Genomic DNA, 19,419 nt, shown 5'->3' with positions numbered 1-19,419 from the left:
GCCTGGTGTGGGTTTGCCCAGATTGATCCAGTCTGACCAGCTACACATCGTATGTCCCCCAGGACACGTTGGAGTTGGCTCAGTGGTGGAAGACGGTGTAGTGGTCGGAGTAGTTGTTGCAGGTGTTTGAGTTGTAGTTGTTTTTTTAGTTGTGGTAGAGGCTGGAATGGTTTGAGTAGATGCAGGTGTCTGAGTTTGAGTTGTTGTTGTTTCAGTTGTGGTAGAAGGTGTTGTGGATATAGCAGTTGAATGTGTTGTAGTTGGAATTGCAGTAGAAGGAGTTGGAGGTGTTGGACAGCTGCAGCATTTAAATTTAATCTCGTAGTCGAAACACTGCTGCTGAAGCCCTTGTTGTTTGTTGTTGCATATGAGACCTACATGTTTATTGCATGTCACAACTTGTCCCACCTGTGACAAGGGAACACCTGGGTAAGCAACAGCTCTACACTGGACCTCTTCTGGTTTTGAACAAACATGATAACCAGCGTTGATGATATTCTGGATGGATTCATCTTCTCCACCGTTAGGGCCTGGTGTGGGTTTGCCCAGATTGATCCAGTCTGACCAGCTACACATCGTATGTCCCCCAGGACACGTTGGAGTTGGCTCAGTGGTGGAAGACGGTGCAGTGGTCGGAGTAGTTGTTGCAGGTGTTTGAGTTGTAGTTGTTTTTTTAGTTGTGGTAGAGGGTAGAATGGTTTGAGTAGATGCAGGTGTCTGAGTTTGAGTTGTTGTTGTTTCAGTTGTGGTAGAAGGTGTTGTGGATATAGCAGTTGAATGTGTTGTAGTTGGAATTGCAGTAGAAGGAGTTGGAGGTGTTGGACAGCTGCAGCATTTAAATTTAATCTCGTAGTCGAAACACTGCTGCTGAAGCCCTTGTTGTTTGTTGTTGCATATGAGACCTACATGTTTATTGCATGTCACAACTTGTCCCACCTGTGACAAGGGAACACCTGGGTAAGCAACAGCTCTACACTGGACCTCTTCTGGTTTTGAACAAACATGATAACCAGCGTTGATGATATTCTGGATGGATTCATCTTCTCCACCGTTAGGGCCTGGTGTGGGTTTGCCCAGATTGATCCAGTCTGACCAGCTACACATCGTATGTCCCCCAGGACACGTTGGAGTTGGCTCAGTGGTGGAAGACGGTGCAGTGGTCGGAGTAGTTGTTGCAGATGTTTGAGTTGTAGTTGTTTTTTTAGTTGTGGTAGAGGGTAGAATGGTTTGAGTAGATGCAGGTGTCTGAGTTTGAGTTGTTGTTGTTTCAGTTGTGGTAGAAGGTGTTGTGGATATAGCAGTTGAATGTGTTGTAGTTGGAATTGCAGTAGAAGGAGTTGGAGGTGTTGGACAGCTGCAGCATTTAAATTTAATCTCGTAGTCGAAACACTGCTGCTGAAGCCCTTGTTGTTTGTTGTTGCATATGAGACCTACATGTTTATTGCATGTCACAACTTGTCCCACCTGTGACAAGGGAACACCTGGGTAAGCAACAGCTCTACACTGGACCTCTTCTGGTTTTGAACAAACATGATAACCAGCGTTGATGATATTCTGGATGGATTCATCTTCTCCACCGTTAGGGCCTGGTGTGGGTTTGCCCAGATTGATCCAGTCTGACCAGCTACACATCGTATGTCCCCCAGGACACGTTGGAGTTGGCTCAGTGGTGGAAGACGGTGCAGTGGTCGGAGTAGTTGTTGCAGATGTTTGAGTTGTAGTTGTTTTTTTAGTTGTGGTAGAGGGTAGAATGGTTTGAGTAGATGCAGGTGTCTGAGTTTGAGTTGTTGTTGTTTCAGTTGTGGTAGAAGGAGTTGTGGATATAGCAGTTGAATGTGTTGTAGTTGGAATTGCAGTAGAAGGAGTTGGAGGTGTTGGACAGCTGCAGCATTTAAATTTAATCTCGTAGTCGAAACACTGCTGCTGAAGCCCTTGTTGTTTGTTGTTGCATATGAGACCTACATGTTTATTGCATGTCACAACTTGTCCCACCTGTGACAAGGGAACACCTGGGTAAGCAACAGCTCTACACTGGACCTCTTCTGGTTTTGAACAAACATGATAACCAGCGTTGATGATATTCTGGATGGATTCATCTTCTCCACCGTTAGGGCCTGGTGTGGGTTTGCCCAGATTGATCCAGTCTGACCAGCTACACATCGTATGTCCCCCAGGACACGTTGGAGTTGGCTCAGTGGTGGAAGACGGTGTAGTGGTCGGAGTAGTTGTTGCAGGTGTTTGAGTTGTAGTTGTTTTTTTAGTTGTGGTAGAGGCTGGAATGGTTTGAGTAGATGCAGGTGTCTGAGTTTGAGTTGTTGTTGTTTCAGTTGTGGTAGAAGGTGTTGTGGATATAGCAGTTGAATGTGTTGTAGTTGGAATTGCAGTAGAAGGAGTTGGAGGTGTTGGACAGCTGCAGCATTTAAATTTAATCTCGTAGTCGAAACACTGCTGCTGAAGCCCTTGTTGTTTGTTGTTGCATATGAGACCTACATGTTTATTGCATGTCACAACTTGTCCCACCTGTGACAAGGGAACACCTGGGTAAGCAACAGCTCTACACTGGACCTCTTCTGGTTTTGAACAAACATGATAACCAGCGTTGATGATATTGTGGATGGATTCATCTTCTCCACCGTTAGGGCCTGGTGTGGGTTTGCCCAGATTGATCCAGTCTGACCAGCTACACATCGTATGTCCCCCAGGACACGTTGGAGTTGGCTCAGTGGTGGAAGACGGTGTAGTGGTCGGAGTAGTTGTTGCAGGTGTTTGAGTTGTAGTTGTTTTTTTAGTTGTGGTAGAGGCTGGAATGGTTTGAGTAGATGCAGGTGTCTGAGTTTGAGTTGTTGTTGTTTCAGTTGTGGTAGAAGGTGTTGTGGATATAGCAGTTGAATGTGTTGTAGTTGGAATTGCAGTAGAAGGAGTTGGAGGTGTTGGACAGCTGCAGCATTTAAATTTAATCTCGTAGTCGAAACACTGCTGCTGAAGCCCTTGTTGTTTGTTGTTGCATATGAGACCTACATGTTTATTGCATGTCACAACTTGTCCCACCTGTGACAAGGGAACACCTGGGTAAGCAACAGCTCTACACTGGACCTCTTCTGGTTTTGAACAAACATGATAACCAGCGTTGATGATATTCTGGATGGATTCATCTTCTCCACCGTTAGGGCCTGGTGTGGGTTTGCCCAGATTGATCCAGTCGGACCAGCTACACATCGTATGTCCCCCAGGACACGTTGGAGTTGGCTCAGTGGTGGAAGACGGTGCAGTGGTCGGAGTAGTTGTTGCAGATGTTTGAGTTGTAGTTGTTTTTTTAGTTGTGGTAGAGGGTAGAATGGTTTGAGTAGATGCAGGTGTCTGAGTTTGAGTTGTTGTTGTTTCAGTTGTGGTAGAAGGTGTTGTGGATATAGCAGTTGAATGTGTTGTAGTTGGAATTGCAGTAGAAGGAGTTGGAGGTGTTGGACAGCTGCAGCATTTAAATTTAATCTCGTAGTCGAAACACTGCTGCTGAAGCCCTTCTTGTTTGTTGTTGCATATGAGACCTACATGTTTATTGCATGTCACAACTTGTCCCACCTGTGACAAGGGAACACCTGGGTAAGCAACAGCTCTACACTGGACCTCTTCTGGTTTTGAACAAACATGATAACCAGCGTTGATGATATTCTGGATGGATTCATCTTCTCCACCGTTAGGGCCTGGTGTGGGTTTGCCCAGATTGATCCAGTCTGACCAGCTACACATCGTATGTCCCCCAGGACAAGTTGGAGTTGGCTCAGTGGTGGAAGACGGTGTAGTGGTCGGAGTAGTTGTTGCAGGTGTTTGAGTTGTAGTTGTTTTTTTAGTTGTGGTAGAGGCTGGAATGGTTTGAGTAGATGCAGGTGTCTGAGTTTGAGTTGTTGTTGTTTCAGTTGTGGTAGAAGGTGTTGTGGATATAGCAGTTGAATGTGTTGTAGTTGGAATTGCAGTAGAAGGAGTTGGAGGTGTTGGACAGCTGCAGCATTTAAATTTAACCTCGTAGTCGAAACACTGCTGCTGAAGCCCTTGTTGTTTGTTGTTGCATATGAGACCTACATGTTTATTGCATGTCACAACTTGTCCCACCTGTGACAAGGGAACACCTGGGTAAGCAACAGCTCTACACTGGACCTCTTCTGGTTTTGAACAAACATGATAACCAGCGTTGATGATATTGTGGATGGATTCATCTTCTCCACCGTTAGGGCCTGGTGTGGGTTTGCCCAGATTGATCCAGTCTGACCAGCTACACATCGTATGTCCCCCAGGACACGTTGGAGTTGGCTCAGTGGTGGAAGACGGTGTAGTGGTCGGAGTAGTTGTTGCAGGTGTTTGAGTTGTAGTTGTTTTTTTAGTTGTGGTAGAGGCTGGAATGGTTTGAGTAGATGCAGGTGTCTGAGTTTGAGTTGTTGTTGTTTCAGTTGTGGTAGAAGGTGTTGTGGATATAGCAGTTGAATGTGTTGTAGTTGGAATTGCAGTAGAAGGAGTTGGAGGTGTTGGACAGCTGCAGCATTTAAATTTAATCTCGTAGTCGAAACACTGCTGCTGAAGCCCTTGTTGTTTGTTGTTGCATATGAGACCTACATGTTTATTGCATGTCACAACTTGTCCCACCTGTGACAAGGGAACACCTGGGTAAGCAACAGCTCTACACTGGACCTCTTCTGGTTTTGAACAAACATGATAACCAGCGTTGATGATATTCTGGATGGATTCATCTTCTCCACCGTTAGGGCCTGGTGTGGGTTTGCCCAGATTGATCCAGTCGGACCAGCTACACATCGTATGTCCCCCAGGACACGTTGGAGTTGGCTCAGTGGTGGAAGACGGTGCAGTGGTCGGAGTAGTTGTTGCAGATGTTTGAGTTGTAGTTGTTTTTTTAGTTGTGGTAGAGGGTAGAATGGTTTGAGTAGATGCAGGTGTCTGAGTTTGAGTTGTTGTTGTTTCAGTTGTGGTAGAAGGTGTTGTGGATATAGCAGTTGAATGTGTTGTAGTTGGAATTGCAGTAGAAGGAGTTGGAGGTGTTGGACAGCTGCAGCATTTAAATTTAATCTCGTAGTCGAAACACTGCTGCTGAAGCCCTTGTTGTTTGTTGTTGCATATGAGACCTACATGTTTATTGCATGTCACAACTTGTCCCACCTGTGACAAGGGAACACCTGGGTAAGCAACAGCTCTACACTGGACCTCTTCTGGTTTTGAACAAACATGATAACCAGCGTTGATGATATTCTGGATGGATTCATCTTCTCCACCGTTAGGGCCTGGTGTGGGTTTGCCCAGATTGATCCAGTCTGACCAGCTACACATCGTATGTCCCCCAGGACACGTTGGAGTTGGCTCAGTGGTGGAAGACGGTGCAGTGGTCGGAGTAGTTGTTGCAGATGTTTGAGTTGTAGTTGTTTTTTTAGTTGTGGTAGAGGGTAGAATGGTTTGAGTAGATGCAGGTGTCTGAGTTTGAGTTGTTGTTGTTTCAGTTGTGGTAGAAGGTGTTGTGGATATAGCAGTTGAATGTGTTGTAGTTGGAATTGCAGTAGAAGGAGTTGGAGGTGTTGGACAGCTGCAGCATTTAAATTTAATCTCGTAGTCGAAACACTGCTGCTGAAGCCCTTGTTGTTTGTTGTTGCATATGAGACCTACATGTTTATTGCATGTCACAACTTGTCCCACCTGTGACAAGGGAACACCTGGGTAAGCAACAGCTCTACACTGGACCTCTTCTGGTTTTGAACAAACATGATAACCAGCGTTGATGATATTGTGGATGGATTCATCTTCTCCACCGTTAGGGCCTGGTGTGGGTTTGCCCAGATTGATCCAGTCTGACCAGCTACACATCGTATGTCCCCCAGGACACGTTGGAGTTGGCTCAGTGGTGGAAGACGGTGTAGTGGTCGGAGTAGTTGTTGCAGGTGTTTGAGTTGTAGTTGTTTTTTTAGTTGTGGTAGAGGCTGGAATGGTTTGAGTAGATGCAGGTGTCTGAGTTTGAGTTGTTGTTGTTTCAGTTGTGGTAGAAGGTGTTGTGGATATAGCAGTTGAATGTGTTGTAGTTGGAATTGCAGTAGAAGGAGTTGGAGGTGTTGGACAGCTGCAGCATTTAAATTTAATCTCGTAGTCGAAACACTGCTGCTGAAGCCCTTGTTGTTTGTTGTTGCATATGAGACCTACATGTTTATTGCATGTCACAACTTGTCCCACCTGTGACAAGGGAACACCTGGGTAAGCAACAGCTCTACACTGGACCTCTTCTGGTTTTGAACAAACATGATAACCAGCGTTGATGATATTCTGGATGGATTCATCTTCTCCACCGTTAGGGCCTGGTGTGGGTTTGCCCAGATTGATCCAGTCTGACCAGCTACACATCGTATGTCCCCCAGGACACGTTGGAGTTGGCTCAGTGGTGGAAGACGGTGCAGTGGTCGGAGTAGTTGTTGCAGGTGTTTGAGTTGTAGTTGTTTTTTTAGTTGTGGTAGAGGCTGGAATGGTTTGAGTAGATGCAGGTGTCTGAGTTTGAGTTGTTGTTGTTTCAGTTGTGGTAGAAGGTGTTGTGGATATAGCAGTTGAATGTGTTGTAGTTGGAATTGCAGTAGAAGGAGTTGGAGGTGTTGGACAGCTGCAGCATTTAAATTTAATCTCGTAGTCGAAACACTGCTGCTGAAGCCCTTGTTGTTTGTTGTTGCATATGAGACCTACATGTTTATTGCATGTCACAACTTGTCCCACCTGTGACAACGGAACACCTGGGTAAGCAACAGCTCTACACTGGACCTCTTCTGGTTTTGAACAAACATGATAACCAGCGTTGATGATATTCTGGATGGATTCATCTTCTCCACCGTTAGGGCCTGGTGTGGGTTTGCCCAGATTGATCCAGTCTGACCAGCTACACATCGTATGTCCCCCAGGACACGTTGGAGTTGGCTCAGTGGTGGAAGACGGTGTAGTGGTCGGAGTAGTTGTTGCAGGTGTTTGAGTTGTAGTTGTTTTTTTAGTTGTGGTAGAGGCTGGAATGGTTTGAGTAGATGCAGGTGTCTGAGTTTGAGTTGTTGTTGTTTCAGTTGTGGTAGAAGGTGTTGTGGATATAGCAGTTGAATGTGTTGTAGTTGGAATTGCAGTAGAAGGAGTTGGAGGTATTGGACAGCTGCAGCATTTAAATTTAATCTCGTAGTCGAAACACTGCTGCTGAAGGCCTTGTTGTTTGTTGTTGCATATGAGACCTACATGTTTATTGCATGTCACAACTTGTCCCACCTGTGACAAGGGAACACCTGGGTAAGCAACAGCTCTACACTGGACCTCTTCTGGTTTTGAACAAACATGATAACCAGCGTTGATGATATTGTGGATGGATTCATCTTCTCCACCGTTAGGGCCTGGTGTGGGTTTGCCCAGATTGATCCAGTCTGACCAGCTACACATCGTATGTCCCCCAGGACACGTTGGAGTTGGCTCAGTGGTGGAAGACGGTGTAGTGGTCGGAGTAGTTGTTGCAGGTGTTTGAGTTGTAGTTGTTTTTTTAGTTGTGGTAGAGGCTGGAATGGTTTGAGTAGATGCAGGTGTCTGAGTTTGAGTTGTTGTTGTTTCAGTTGTGGTAGAAGGTGTTGTGGATATAGCAGTTGAATGTGTTGTAGTTGGAATTGCAGTAGAAGGAGTTGGAGGTGTTGGACAGCTGCAGCATTTAAATTTAATCTCGTAGTCGAAACACTGCTGCTGAAGCCCTTGTTGTTTGTTGTTGCATATGAGACCTACATGTTTATTGCATGTCACAGCTTGTCCCACCTGTGACAAGGGAACACCTGGGTAAGCAACAGCTCTACACTGGACCTCTTCTGGTTTTGAACAAACATGATAACCAGCGTTGATGATATTCTGGATGGATTCATCTTCTCCACCGTTAGGGCCTGGTGTGGGTTTGCCCAGATTGATCCAGTCTGACCAGCTACACATCGTATGTCCCCCAGGACACGTTGGAGTTGGCTGAGTGGTGGAAGATGGTGTAGTGGTCGGAGTAGTTGTTGCAGGTGTTTGAGTTGTAGTTGTTTTTTTTGTTGTGGTAGAGGCTGGAATGGTTTGAGTAGATGCAGGTGTCTGAGTTTGAGTTGTTGTTGTTTCAGTTGTGGTAGAAGGTGTTGTGGATATAGCAGTTGAATGTGTTGTAGTTGGAATTGCAGTAGAAGGAGTTGGAGGTGTTGGACAGCTGCAGCATTTAAATTTAATCTCGTAGTCGAAACACTGCTGCTGAAGCCCTTGTTGTTTGTTGTTGCATATGAGACCTACATGTTTATTGCATGTCACAACTTGTCCCACCTGTGACAACGGAACACCTGGGTAAGCAACAGCTCTACACTGGACCTCTTCTGGTTTTGAACAAACATGATAACCAGCGTTGATGATATTCTGGATGGATTCATCTTCTCCACCGTTAGGGCCTGGTGTGGGTTTGCCCAGATTGATCCAGTCTGACCAGCTACACATCGTATGTCCCCCAGGACAGGTTGGAGTTGGCGCAGTGGTGGAAGACGGTGTAGTGGTCGGAGTAGTTGTTGCAGGTGTTTGAGTTGTAGTTGTTTTTTTTGTTGTGGTAGAGGCTGGAATGGTTTGAGTAGATGCAGGTGTCTGAGTTTGAGTTGTTGTTTCAGTTGTGGTAGAAGGTGTTGTGGATATAGCAGTTGAATGTGTTGTAGTTGGAATTGCAGTAGAAGGAGTTGGAGGTGTTGGACAGCTGCAGCATTTAAATTTAATCTCGTAGTCGAAACACTGCTGCTGAAGCCCTTGTTGTTTGTTGTTGCATATGAGACCTACATGTTTATTGCATGTCACAGCTTGTCCCACCTGTGACAAGGGAACACCTGGGTAAGCAACAGCTCTACACTGGACCTCTTCTGGTTTTGAACAAACATGATAACCAGCGTTGATGATATTCTGGATGGATTCATCTTCTCCACCGTTAGGGCCTGGTGTGGGTTTGCCCAGATTGATCCAGTCTGACCAGCTACACATCGTATGTCCCCCAGGACACGTTGGAGTTGGCTCAGTGGTGGAAGACGGTGTAGTGGTCGGAGTAGTTGTTGCAGGTGTTTGAGTTGTAGTTGTTTTTTTAGTTGTGGTAGAGGCTGGAATGGTTTGAGTAGATGCAGGTGTCTGAGTTTGAGTTGTTGTTGTTTCAGTTGTGGTAGAAGGTGTTGTGGATATAGCAGTTGAATGTGTTGTAGTTGGAATTGCAGTAGAAGGAGTTGGAGGTGTTGGGCAGCTGCAGCATTTAAATTTAATCTCGTAGTCGAAACACTGCTGCTGAAGCCCTTGTTGTTTGTTATTGCATATGAGACCTACATGTTTATTGCATGTCACAACTTGTCCCACCTGTGACAAGGGAACACCTGGGTAAGCAACAGCTCTACACTGGACCTCTTCTGGTTTTGAACAAACATGATAACCAGCGTTGATGATATTCTGGATGGATTCATCTTCTCCACCGTTAGGGCCTGGTGTGGGTTTGCCCAGATTGATCCAGTCTGACCAGCTACACATCGTATGTCCCCCAGGACACGTTGGAGTTGGCTCAGTGGTGGAAGACGGTGTAGTGGTCGGAGTAGTTGTTGCAGGTGTTTGAGTTGTAGTTGTTTTTTTAGTTGTGGTAGAGGCTGGAATGGTTTGAGTAGATGCAGGTGTCTGAGTTTGAGTTGTTGTTGTTTCAGTTGTGGTAGAAGGTGTTGTGGATATAGCAGTTGAATGTGTTGTAGTTGGAATTGCAGTAGAAGGAGTTGGAGGTGTTGGACAGCTGCAGCATTTAAATTTAATCTCGTAGTCGAAACACTGCTGCTGAAGCCCTTGTTGTTTGTTGTTGCATATGAGACCTACATGTTTATTGCATGTCACAACTTGTCCCACCTGTGACAAGGGAACACCTGGGTAAGCAACAGCTCTACACTGGACCTCTTCTGGTTTTGAACAAACATGATAACCAGCGTTGATGATATTCTGGATGGATTCATCTTCTCCACCGTTAGGGCCTGGTGTGGGTTTGCCCAGATTGATCCAGTCTGACCAGCTACACATCGTATGTCCCCCAGGACACGTTGGAGTTGGCTGAGTGGTGGAAGATGGTGTAGTGGTCGGAGTAGTTGTTGCAGGTGTTTGAGTTGTAGTTGTTTTTTTAGTTGTGGTAGAGGCTGGAATGGTTTGAGTAGATGCAGGTGTCTGAGTTTGAGTTGTTGTTGTTTCAGTTGTGGTAGAAGGTGTTGTGGATATAGCAGTTGAATGTGTTGTAGTTGGAATTGCAGTAGAAGGAGTTGGAGGTGTTGGACAGCTGCAGCATTTAAATTTAATCTCGTAGTCGAAACACTGCTGCTGAAGCCCTTGTTGTTTGTTGTTGCATATGAGACCTACATGTTTATTGCATGTCACAACTTGTCCCACCTGTGACAAGGGAACACCTGGGTAAGCAACAGCTCTACACTGGACCTCTTCTGGTTTTGAACAAACATGATAACCAGCGTTGATGATATTCTGGATGGATTCATCTTCTCCACCGTTAGGGCCTGGTGTGGGTTTGCCCAGATTGATCCAGTCTGACCAGCTACACATCGTATGTCCCCCAGGACAAGTTGGAGTTGGCTCAGTGGTGGAAGACGGTGTAGTGGTCGGAGTAGTTGTTGCAGGTGTTTGAGTTGTAGTTGTTTTTTTAGTTGTGGTAGAGGCTGGAATGGTTTGAGTAGATGCAGGTGTCTGAGTTTGAGTTGTTGTTTCAGTTGTGGTAGAAGGTGTTGTGGATATAGCAGTTGAATGTGTTGTAGTTGGAATTGCAGTAGAAGGAGTTGGAGGTGTTGGACAGCTGCAGCATTTAAATTTAATCTCGTAGTCGAAACACTGCTGCTGAAGCCCTTGTTGTTTGTTGTTGCATATGAGACCTACATGTTTATTGCATGTCACAGCTTGTCCCACCTGTGACAAGGGAACACCTGGGTAAGCAACAGCTCTACACTGGACCTCTTCTGGTTTTGAACAAACATGATAACCAGCGTTGATGATATTCTGGATGGATTCATCTTCTCCACCGTTAGGGCCTGGTGTGGGTTTGCCCAGATTGATCCAGTCTGACCAGCTACACATCGTATGTCCCCCAGGACACGTTGGAGTTGGCTCAGTGGTGGAAGACGGTGTAGTGGTCGGAGTAGTTGTTGCAGGTGTTTGAGTTGTAGTTGTTTTTTTAGTTGTGGTAGAGGCTGGAATGGTTTGAGTAGATGCAGGTGTCTGAGTTTGAGTTGTTGTTGTTTCAGTTGTGGTAGAAGGTGTTGTGGATATAGCAGTTGAATGTGTTGTAGTTGGAATTGCAGTAGAAGGAGTTGGAGGTGTTGGGCAGCTGCAGCATTTAAATTTAATCTCGTAGTCGAAACACTGCTGCTGAAGCCCTTGTTGTTTGTTATTGCATATGAGACCTACATGTTTATTGCATGTCACAACTTGTCCCACCTGTGACAAGGGAACACCTGGGTAAGCAACAGCTCTACACTGGACCTCTTCTGGTTTTGAACAAACATGATAACCAGCGTTGATGATATTCTGGATGGATTCATCTTCTCCACCGTTAGGGCCTGGTGTGGGTTTGCCCAGATTGATCCAGTCTGACCAGCTACACATCGTATGTCCCCCAGGACACGTTGGAGTTGGCTCAGTGGTGGAAGACGGTGTAGTGGTCGGAGTAGTTGTTGCAGGTGTTTGAGTTGTAGTTGTTTTTTTAGTTGTGGTAGAGGCTGGAATGGTTTGAGTAGATGCAGGTGTCTGAGTTTGAGTTGTTGTTGTTTCAGTTGTGGTAGAAGGTGTTGTGGATATAGCAGTTGAATGTGTTGTAGTTGGAATTGCAGTAAAAGGAGTTGGAGGTGTTGGACAGCTGCAGCATTTAAATTTAATCTCGTAGTCGAAACACTGCTGCTGAAGCCCTTGTTGTTTGTTGTTGCATATGAGACCTACATGTTTATTGCATGTCACAACTTGTCCCACCTGTGACAAGGGAACACCTGGGTAAGCAACAGCTCTACACTGGACCTCTTCTGGTTTTGAACAAACATGATAACCAGCGTTGATGATATTCTGGATGGATTCATCTTCTCCACCGTTAGGGCCTGGTGTGGGTTTGCCCAGATTGATCCAGTCTGACCAGCTACACATCGTATGTCCCCCAGGACACGTTGGAGTTGGCTCAGTGGTGGAAGATAGTGTAGGAGTTGGCATAGTTGTTGTAGGTTTCAGAGTTGTTATTGTTTCAGTTGTGGCAGAAGGAGAAGTTGGTAGAGAAGTTGTCGTAGGTGTCTGAGTTGTAAACGTTTCTTTAGTTGTTGTAGAGGGTGTATTGGGATTAGCTGTAGAAGATGATGGTGGTAAAGTTGTGGTAGTAAATGTAGTAGTACTTAGGGTTGTGCTGCACTGTACTGTTTCGCAACACTTAACCTTTATTTCATAATTCAAACATATTGGTGGATATTGTAAGCTGTTCTTACACAGAAGTCCTTGGTCATTACATGTTACAGTTTGTTCTAAGTCTTTTAGTGGAACACCTGGATAGTGTACAGCTTGACACTCCACTGCCACTGGATTTTCACAGATCTTATATCCTTTCTGTATAATGTGTTTGATGGTTTCATTGTCTCCATTTCCAGGACCAAATTCGGGGTAGTCTGAACTTATCCACTGTGACCAGTAGCATAACGTTTCCTGACAAGGTGTTGTGGTAGTAGTTTTTGTTGTTGTTGTTGTTGCAGTTGTGGTAGTGGGTGTAATAGGTGGACCAGTTGTTTTAGGTAACTGAGTTGTAGTTGTTTCAGTTGTGGTAGAAGGTGTTGTGGATATAGCAGTTGAAAGTGTTGTAGTTAGAATTGCAGTAGAAGGAGTTGGAGATGTTGGACAGCTGCAGCATTTAAATTTAATCTCGTAGTCGAAACACTGCTGCTGAAGCCCTTGTTGTTTGTTGTTGCATATGAGACCTACATGTTTATTGCATGTCACAACTTGTCCCACCTGTGACAAGGGAACACCTGGGTAAGCAACAGCTCTACACTGGACCTCTTCTGGTTTTGAACAAACATGATAACCAGCGTTGATGATATTCTGGATGGATTCATCTTCTCCACCGTTAGGGCCTGGTGTGGGTTTGCCCAGATTGATCCAGTCTGACCAGCTACACATCGTATGTCCCCCAGGACACGTTGGAGTTGGCTCAGTGGTGGAAGACGGTGCAGTGGTCGGAGTAGTTGTTGCAGGTGTTTGAGTTGTAGTTGTTTTTTTAGTTGTGGTAGAGGGTAGAATGGTTTGAGTAGATGCAGGTGTCTGAGTTTGAGTTGTTGTTGTTTCAGTTGTGGTAGAAGGTGTTGTGGATATAGCAGTTGAAAATGTTGTAGTTAGAATTGCAGTAGAAGGAGTTGGAGATGTTGGACAGCTGCAGCATTTAAATTTAATCTCGTAGTCGAAACACTGCTGCTGAAGCCCTTGTTGTTTGTTGTTGCATATGAGACCTACATGTTTATTGCATGTCACAACTTGTCCCACCTGTGACAAGGGAACACCTGGGTAAGCAACAGCTCTACACTGGACCTCTTCTGGTTTTGAACAAACATGATAACCAGCGTTGATGATATTCTGGATGGATTCATCTTCTCCACCGTTAGGGCCTGGTGTGGGTTTGCCCAGATTGATCCAGTCTGACCAGCTACACATCGTATGTCCCCCAGGACACGTTGGAGTTGGCTCAGTGGTGGAAGATAGTGTAGGAGTTGGCATAGTTGTTGTAGGTTTCAGAGTTGTTATTGTTTCAGTTGTGGCAGAAGGAGAAGTTGGTAGAGAAGTTGTCGTAGGTGTCTGAGTTGTAAACGTTTCTTTAGTTGTTGTAGAGGGTGTATTGGGATTAGCTGTAGAAGATGATGGTGGTAAAGTTGTGGTAGTAAATGTAGTAGTACTTAGGGTTGTGCTGCACTGTACTGTTTCGCAACACTTAACCTTTATTTCATAATTCAAACATATTGGTGGATATTGTAAGCTGTTCTTACACAGAAGTCCTTGGTCATTACATGTTACAGTTTGTTCTAAGTCTTTTAGTGGAACACCTGGATAGTGTACAGCTTGACACTCCACTGCCACTGGATTTTCACAGATCTTATATCCTTTCTGTATAATGTGTTTGATGGTTTCATTGTCTCCATTTCCAGGACCAAATTCGGGGTAGTCTGAACTTATCCACTGTGACCAGTAGCATAACGTTTCCTGACAAGGTGTTGTGGTAGTAGTTTTTGTTGTTGTTGTTGTTGCAGTTGTGGTAGTGGGTGTAATAGGTGGACCAGTTGTTTTAGGTAACTGAGTTGTAGTTGTTTCAGTTGTGGTAGAAGGTGTTGTGGATATAGCAGTTGAAAGTGTTGTAGTTAGAATTGCAGTAGAAGGAGTTGGAGATGTTGGACAGCTGCAGCATTTAAATTTAATCTCGTAGTCGAAACACTGCTGCTGAAGCCCTTGTTGTTTGTTGTTGCATATGAGACCTACATGTTTATTGCATGTCACAACTTGTCCCACCTGTGACAAGGGAACACCTGGGTAAGCAACAGCTCTACACTGGACCTCTTCTGGTTTTGAACAAACATGATAACCAGCGTTGATGATATTCTGGATGGATTCATCTTCTCCACCGTTAGGGCCTGGTGTGGGTTTGCCCAGATTGATCCAGTCTGACCAGCTACACATCGTATGTCCCCCAGGACACGTTGGAGTTGGCTCAGTGGTGGAAGACGGTGCAGTGGTCGGAGTAGTTGTTGCAGGTGTTTGAGTTGTAGTTGTTTTTTTAGTTGTGGTAGAGGGTAGAATGGTTTGAGTAGATGCAGGTGTCTGAGTTTGAGTTGTTGTTGTTTCAGTTGTGGTAGAAGGTGTTGTGGATATAGCAGTTGAAAATGTTGTAGTTAGAATTGCAGTAGAAGGAGTTGGAGATGTTGGACAGCTGCAGCATTTAAATTTAATCTCGTAGTCGAAACACTGCTGCTGAAGCCCTTGTTGTTTGTTGTTGCATATGAGACCTACATGTTTATTGCATGTCACAACTTGTCCCACCTGTGACAAGGGAACACCTGGGTAAGCAACAGCTCTACACTGGACCTCTTCTGGTTTTGAACAAACATGATAACCAGCGTTGATGATATTCTGGATGGATTCATCTTCTCCACCGTTAGGGCCTGGTGTGGGTTTGCCCAGATTGATCCAGTCTGACCAGCTACACATCGTATGTCCCCCAGGACACGTTGGAGTTGGCTCAGTGGTGGAAGATAGTGTAGGATTTGGCATAGTTGTTGTAGGTTTCAGAGTTGTTATTGTTTCAGTTGTGGCAGAAGGAGAAGTTGGTAGAGAAGTTGTCGTAGGTGTCTGAGTTGTAAACGTTTCTTTAGTTGTTGTAGAGGGTGTATTGGGATTAGCTGTAGAAGATGATGGTGGTAAAGTTGTGGTAGTAAATGTAGTAGTACTTAGGGTTGTGCTGCACTGTACTGTTTCGCAACACTTAACCTTTATTTCATAATTAAAACATATTGGTGGATATTGTAAGCTGTTCTTACACAGAAGTCCTTGGTCATTACATGTTACAGTTTGTTCTAAGTCTTTTAGTGGAACACCTGGATAGTGTACAGCTTGACACTCCACTGCCACTGGATTTTCACAGATCTTATATCCTTTCTGTATAATGTGTTTGATGGTTTCATTGTCTCCATTTCCAGGACCAAATTCGGGGTAGTCTGAACTTATCCACTGTGACCAGTAGCATAACGTTTCCTGACAAGGTGTTGTGGTAGTAGTTTTTGTTGTTGTTGTTGTTGCAGTTGTGGTAGTGGGTGTAATAGGTGGACCAGTTGTTTTAGGTAACTGAGTTGTAGTTGTTTCAGTTGTGGTAGAAGGTGTTGTGGATATAGCAGTTGAAAGTGTTGTAGTTAGAATTGCAGTAGAAGGAGTTGGAGATGTTGGACAGCTGCAGCATTTAAATTTAATCTCGTAGTCGAAACACTGCTGCTGAAGCCCTTGTTGTTTGTTGTTGCATATGAGACCTACATGTTTATTGCATGTCACAACTTGTCCCACCTGTGACAAGGGAACACCTGGGTAAGCAACAGCTCTACACTGGACCTCTTCTGGTTTTGAACAAACATGATAACCAGCGTTGATGATATTCTGGATGGATTCATCTTCTCCACCGTTAGGGCCTGGTGTGGGTTTGCCCAGATTGATCCAGTCTGACCAGCTACACATCGTATGTCCCCCAGGACACGTTGGAGTTGGCTCGGTAAATGTTGTAGGTGTCAGAGTTGTAGTTGTTTCAGTTGTGGTAGTCTGTGTTTGGGATGTTGTAGTTGAAGGTGTTGTAGTTGTAGTTGCAGTGGTGGAAGACGGTGTAGTGCTTGGCATAGTTGTTGTAGGTTTCTCAGTTGTTGTTGTTATTTTTACAATGGGTTGTGTAATTGCAGTTGTTTCAGACTTTGGTGTGCCTGTGACTATTTCTATGAAGACACATAGTACATATTGTGGTTGAGAAACTGTATAATGTAAGCTATATTTTACAGTGGTTACAATTCATTTTCACAAAATAGTGTTGTGCATACCTGGTGTAGTTGTTGTAAAAACAAACGTGGTTTGAGACCGGCTGGTTGTAGCAGTGGCTGCAGTGGACATAGGTGTTGTCGGTGTAGGTGTTGGGCATGGGTATGACCCCTTGTCAATGGTACCATTGTTTCCACAGATTGCTGTGATACAGTTACCATGTCCATCTGTTGTGTTATAGATGGTACTGCCAGGGCGATATTTGTTTCCATTATATGTACAAGTACAGGCTGTAAAGAGAGGAGAAATATTATTATCACCCTAACATAAGTATGTATTTTATAACCCACAATCTGTCCAACTGTTTTCAATACCTTGGGCATCAAAGTGACATCGGATGGTCATTGCACTGCATGTACTACAAGAGAGAAGACAGATTGTCACATTGACAAAGCTCACCAACAAAGTTATATAATTTTAATTTACACCTTTTATGCAAAACCTACCACGTATGGCAGTTTTCAGTTGTTGGCACTGTGTCACCATCATTGAAATGTCTCCCCCCTTTATCGTAGCAGCCACAGTGTTCTTTCAAAACACATGTCATTGTATCTTCATTGAAGTATGGTTTAGCAGGAGGGCATTTTGGATAGCAACCTTAATGAAAAACAAACTACTGTTTATGCAGCTGTTAATACAAAATCTGATTCTTAAATGATTGTCGGTAGCATTAAAATAATTTTAATGCATAATTAATTAATAATTAATTATTATTATTAATTCTCATTAATAATAATGAGAATTATAAAGCAACATTTTTTACAAAACTGTAAAGACAATTCATAGACAGTTTGAGATAATTGACATTTTGAATCTTAAATGATCAGGATAAATGACAAAAACATATTTGCCTTCCAGAGGAGGTATCTGTGGAGAGCAGTTGCCTGAGGGGTTCCTGCAGGTTTTCATGCAAGGAAATCCACATGGCATGTAGTGCCACTCACATTCATCAGGGGGATTGTAGTAATCACAGAATAGAGCTGGAAAAGATAAAGATAGATCAAAATGAATCATCAAGTAGTTTGTTTTGGTCAAGCTAAAAACCAAGTGAAACTGAAGATGTCAGAGAAACCACTGTCGCCTCCACTGAATACAGTAGTGGATTTCAGAGGGAGTCCAATTTCACCCATCTCCATCACCTTGTGTCATCATTATGATCACTCAGGACCCTCAAGTGGGAACAGAACATCACTGGCCTCACCAAGAAGGCTTAGTGGAAGATGTACTTCCTGCAGCAGCTGAATAAATTCAACCTGCTGAAGTCAGTGTTGGTGCATTTCTACACCATCATGGACCATCCGGTACACCTGACTTTTGTGGTAGTTGTAACTTCTTTAATTTTACATAGGAACTTATTTCTCTTATTTTCTAATAATTCATTGTTATGCATATTTCAGAGATTATAGTACAGCATATTACATATGCATATTTCAGAGATTATATTACAGCAATACTTGATTACAGTTACAGATTTAGCTAAGAAAGTGTCTATTTTGCTTCTTTTCTTTTCCCATTAATCTGAGTTTAAGATCAGTCCAATTGTATGTATTGTATATTAATTCCAGCTTTGCAACAAAGAATGTTTACTCACGACAGATCTTTGGGGTTCTCCATCGTATACAGATGCCAGCTTGATTACAGGATTCAGCATAAGCTGCCACAGCAGTGCAGAAGCACTCACAGTCTCCACCAGTGTCACAAGCACAGGAGTCAAACACACATGCGTCATAGTATGGAGCAGGATCCACCTACAGTAAAATGTATGAAAATACACTGATGAGTTAAACATGCATGAAAGAGACACACACACAACACAAAATGTCATAGGGAGGAAATACAATGCTGCACTACCTCTATAACATCTCAGAAACAAATATTACCAATAAATGCATCAACATTAACAGTTACAGTTGCTGATTACATACAAATTAAGATTTTAGTACAGAAAAGCATTCTCTAGAATATGGTATATTTAAAAAAATATCCAACAGTTAACAACTACAACACCAACTACAACATTGAAATGCTGTTTGAATACAGCCTAAAATATTGATATGTTTTAGCGATTTTAAGTATTATTTAAATTAATTAATTTAATTTTGATAACACTTATGTACTCTTATGTATGAAGACACTGAATGTATAAAAAGAAATGTGTACACACTTGCTGTTTATGTTTATGCCCCTGTTAAAGTTCAATATGAGCTGGAAATGTTAAATTATATGATGGCAAAATCGATCTTTTGGCCTGAATGTACACACCCGGTGCCACTGGAGTTCACCAAAATATCAGGAACAAATTGCATGACTATCTTGGCATACATTTTTAGGCAGTGTTTTTAACAGATAGACAGATGGAGCAACTGACAATCTGACAAACATATTCATCATTTGGCGTTGCTGCTTGCAAGGTAAAAACAGAAGAATAACTTCAATAACAAATCTAACTTCAAAGACAACTTACAATGGAGTGGCAGGCAGAAAAGACATCACTCTGTATGATGCTACACTTTTTTTGGGCCCACGAGTGCCTATATGGGTTAGCTGTGCAGGGGACGGTTATGCTCTTAACATCGGGGCAGCTTGGTGAATTCTTCCAGCTATTCCCAAATGCAAGAGGATTGACCACCACAGCATGGCACCTTGTAGTGAAGTCATTATTTGCATTGTTGTCGTAGTTGCCACACAGCCCACACACCCGACCCTGAAAAAAAGAGCAATTATCAAAGAAAAGTTTGTCTTTTGTTGTGTGAACAAAACAATTGAAGGCTCCTTAAAACTGAAACA

At 43.7% G+C, this 19,419-nt stretch overlaps 1 protein-coding gene across 1 annotated transcript in view; it reads right to left on the bottom strand.

Moving 5' to 3' along the window:
- LOC128360953 (mucin-5AC-like) overlaps positions 1–19,419 on the bottom strand; it is a 44,597-nt gene that overhangs the window by 7,932 nt on the left and 17,246 nt on the right. The window contains exons 24-33 of the mRNA XM_053321516.1: positions 19,097–19,336; positions 18,224–18,380; positions 17,484–17,612; positions 17,079–17,229; positions 16,947–16,990; positions 16,635–16,862; positions 16,117–16,532; positions 8,854–9,134; positions 8,493–8,609; positions 7,965–8,081 (exon numbers count right to left, since the gene is read on the bottom strand). Coding sequence (XP_053177491.1) covers positions 7,965–8,081; positions 8,493–8,609; positions 8,854–9,134; positions 16,117–16,532; positions 16,635–16,862; positions 16,947–16,990; positions 17,079–17,229; positions 17,484–17,612; positions 18,224–18,380; positions 19,097–19,336 — 1,880 coding nt within the window. The remainder of the gene's footprint in view (positions 1–7,964; positions 8,082–8,492; positions 8,610–8,853; positions 9,135–16,116; positions 16,533–16,634; positions 16,863–16,946; positions 16,991–17,078; positions 17,230–17,483; positions 17,613–18,223; positions 18,381–19,096; positions 19,337–19,419) is intronic.

This window comes from Scomber japonicus, chromosome 1 (assembly GCF_027409825.1).
Source record: "Scomber japonicus isolate fScoJap1 chromosome 1, fScoJap1.pri, whole genome shotgun sequence".
Lineage (NCBI taxonomy): Eukaryota > Metazoa > Chordata > Actinopteri > Scombriformes > Scombridae > Scomber > Scomber japonicus.
Note: the sequence above shows the minus strand (reverse complement) of the source record. Positions and strands in the feature narration are given on the sequence as shown.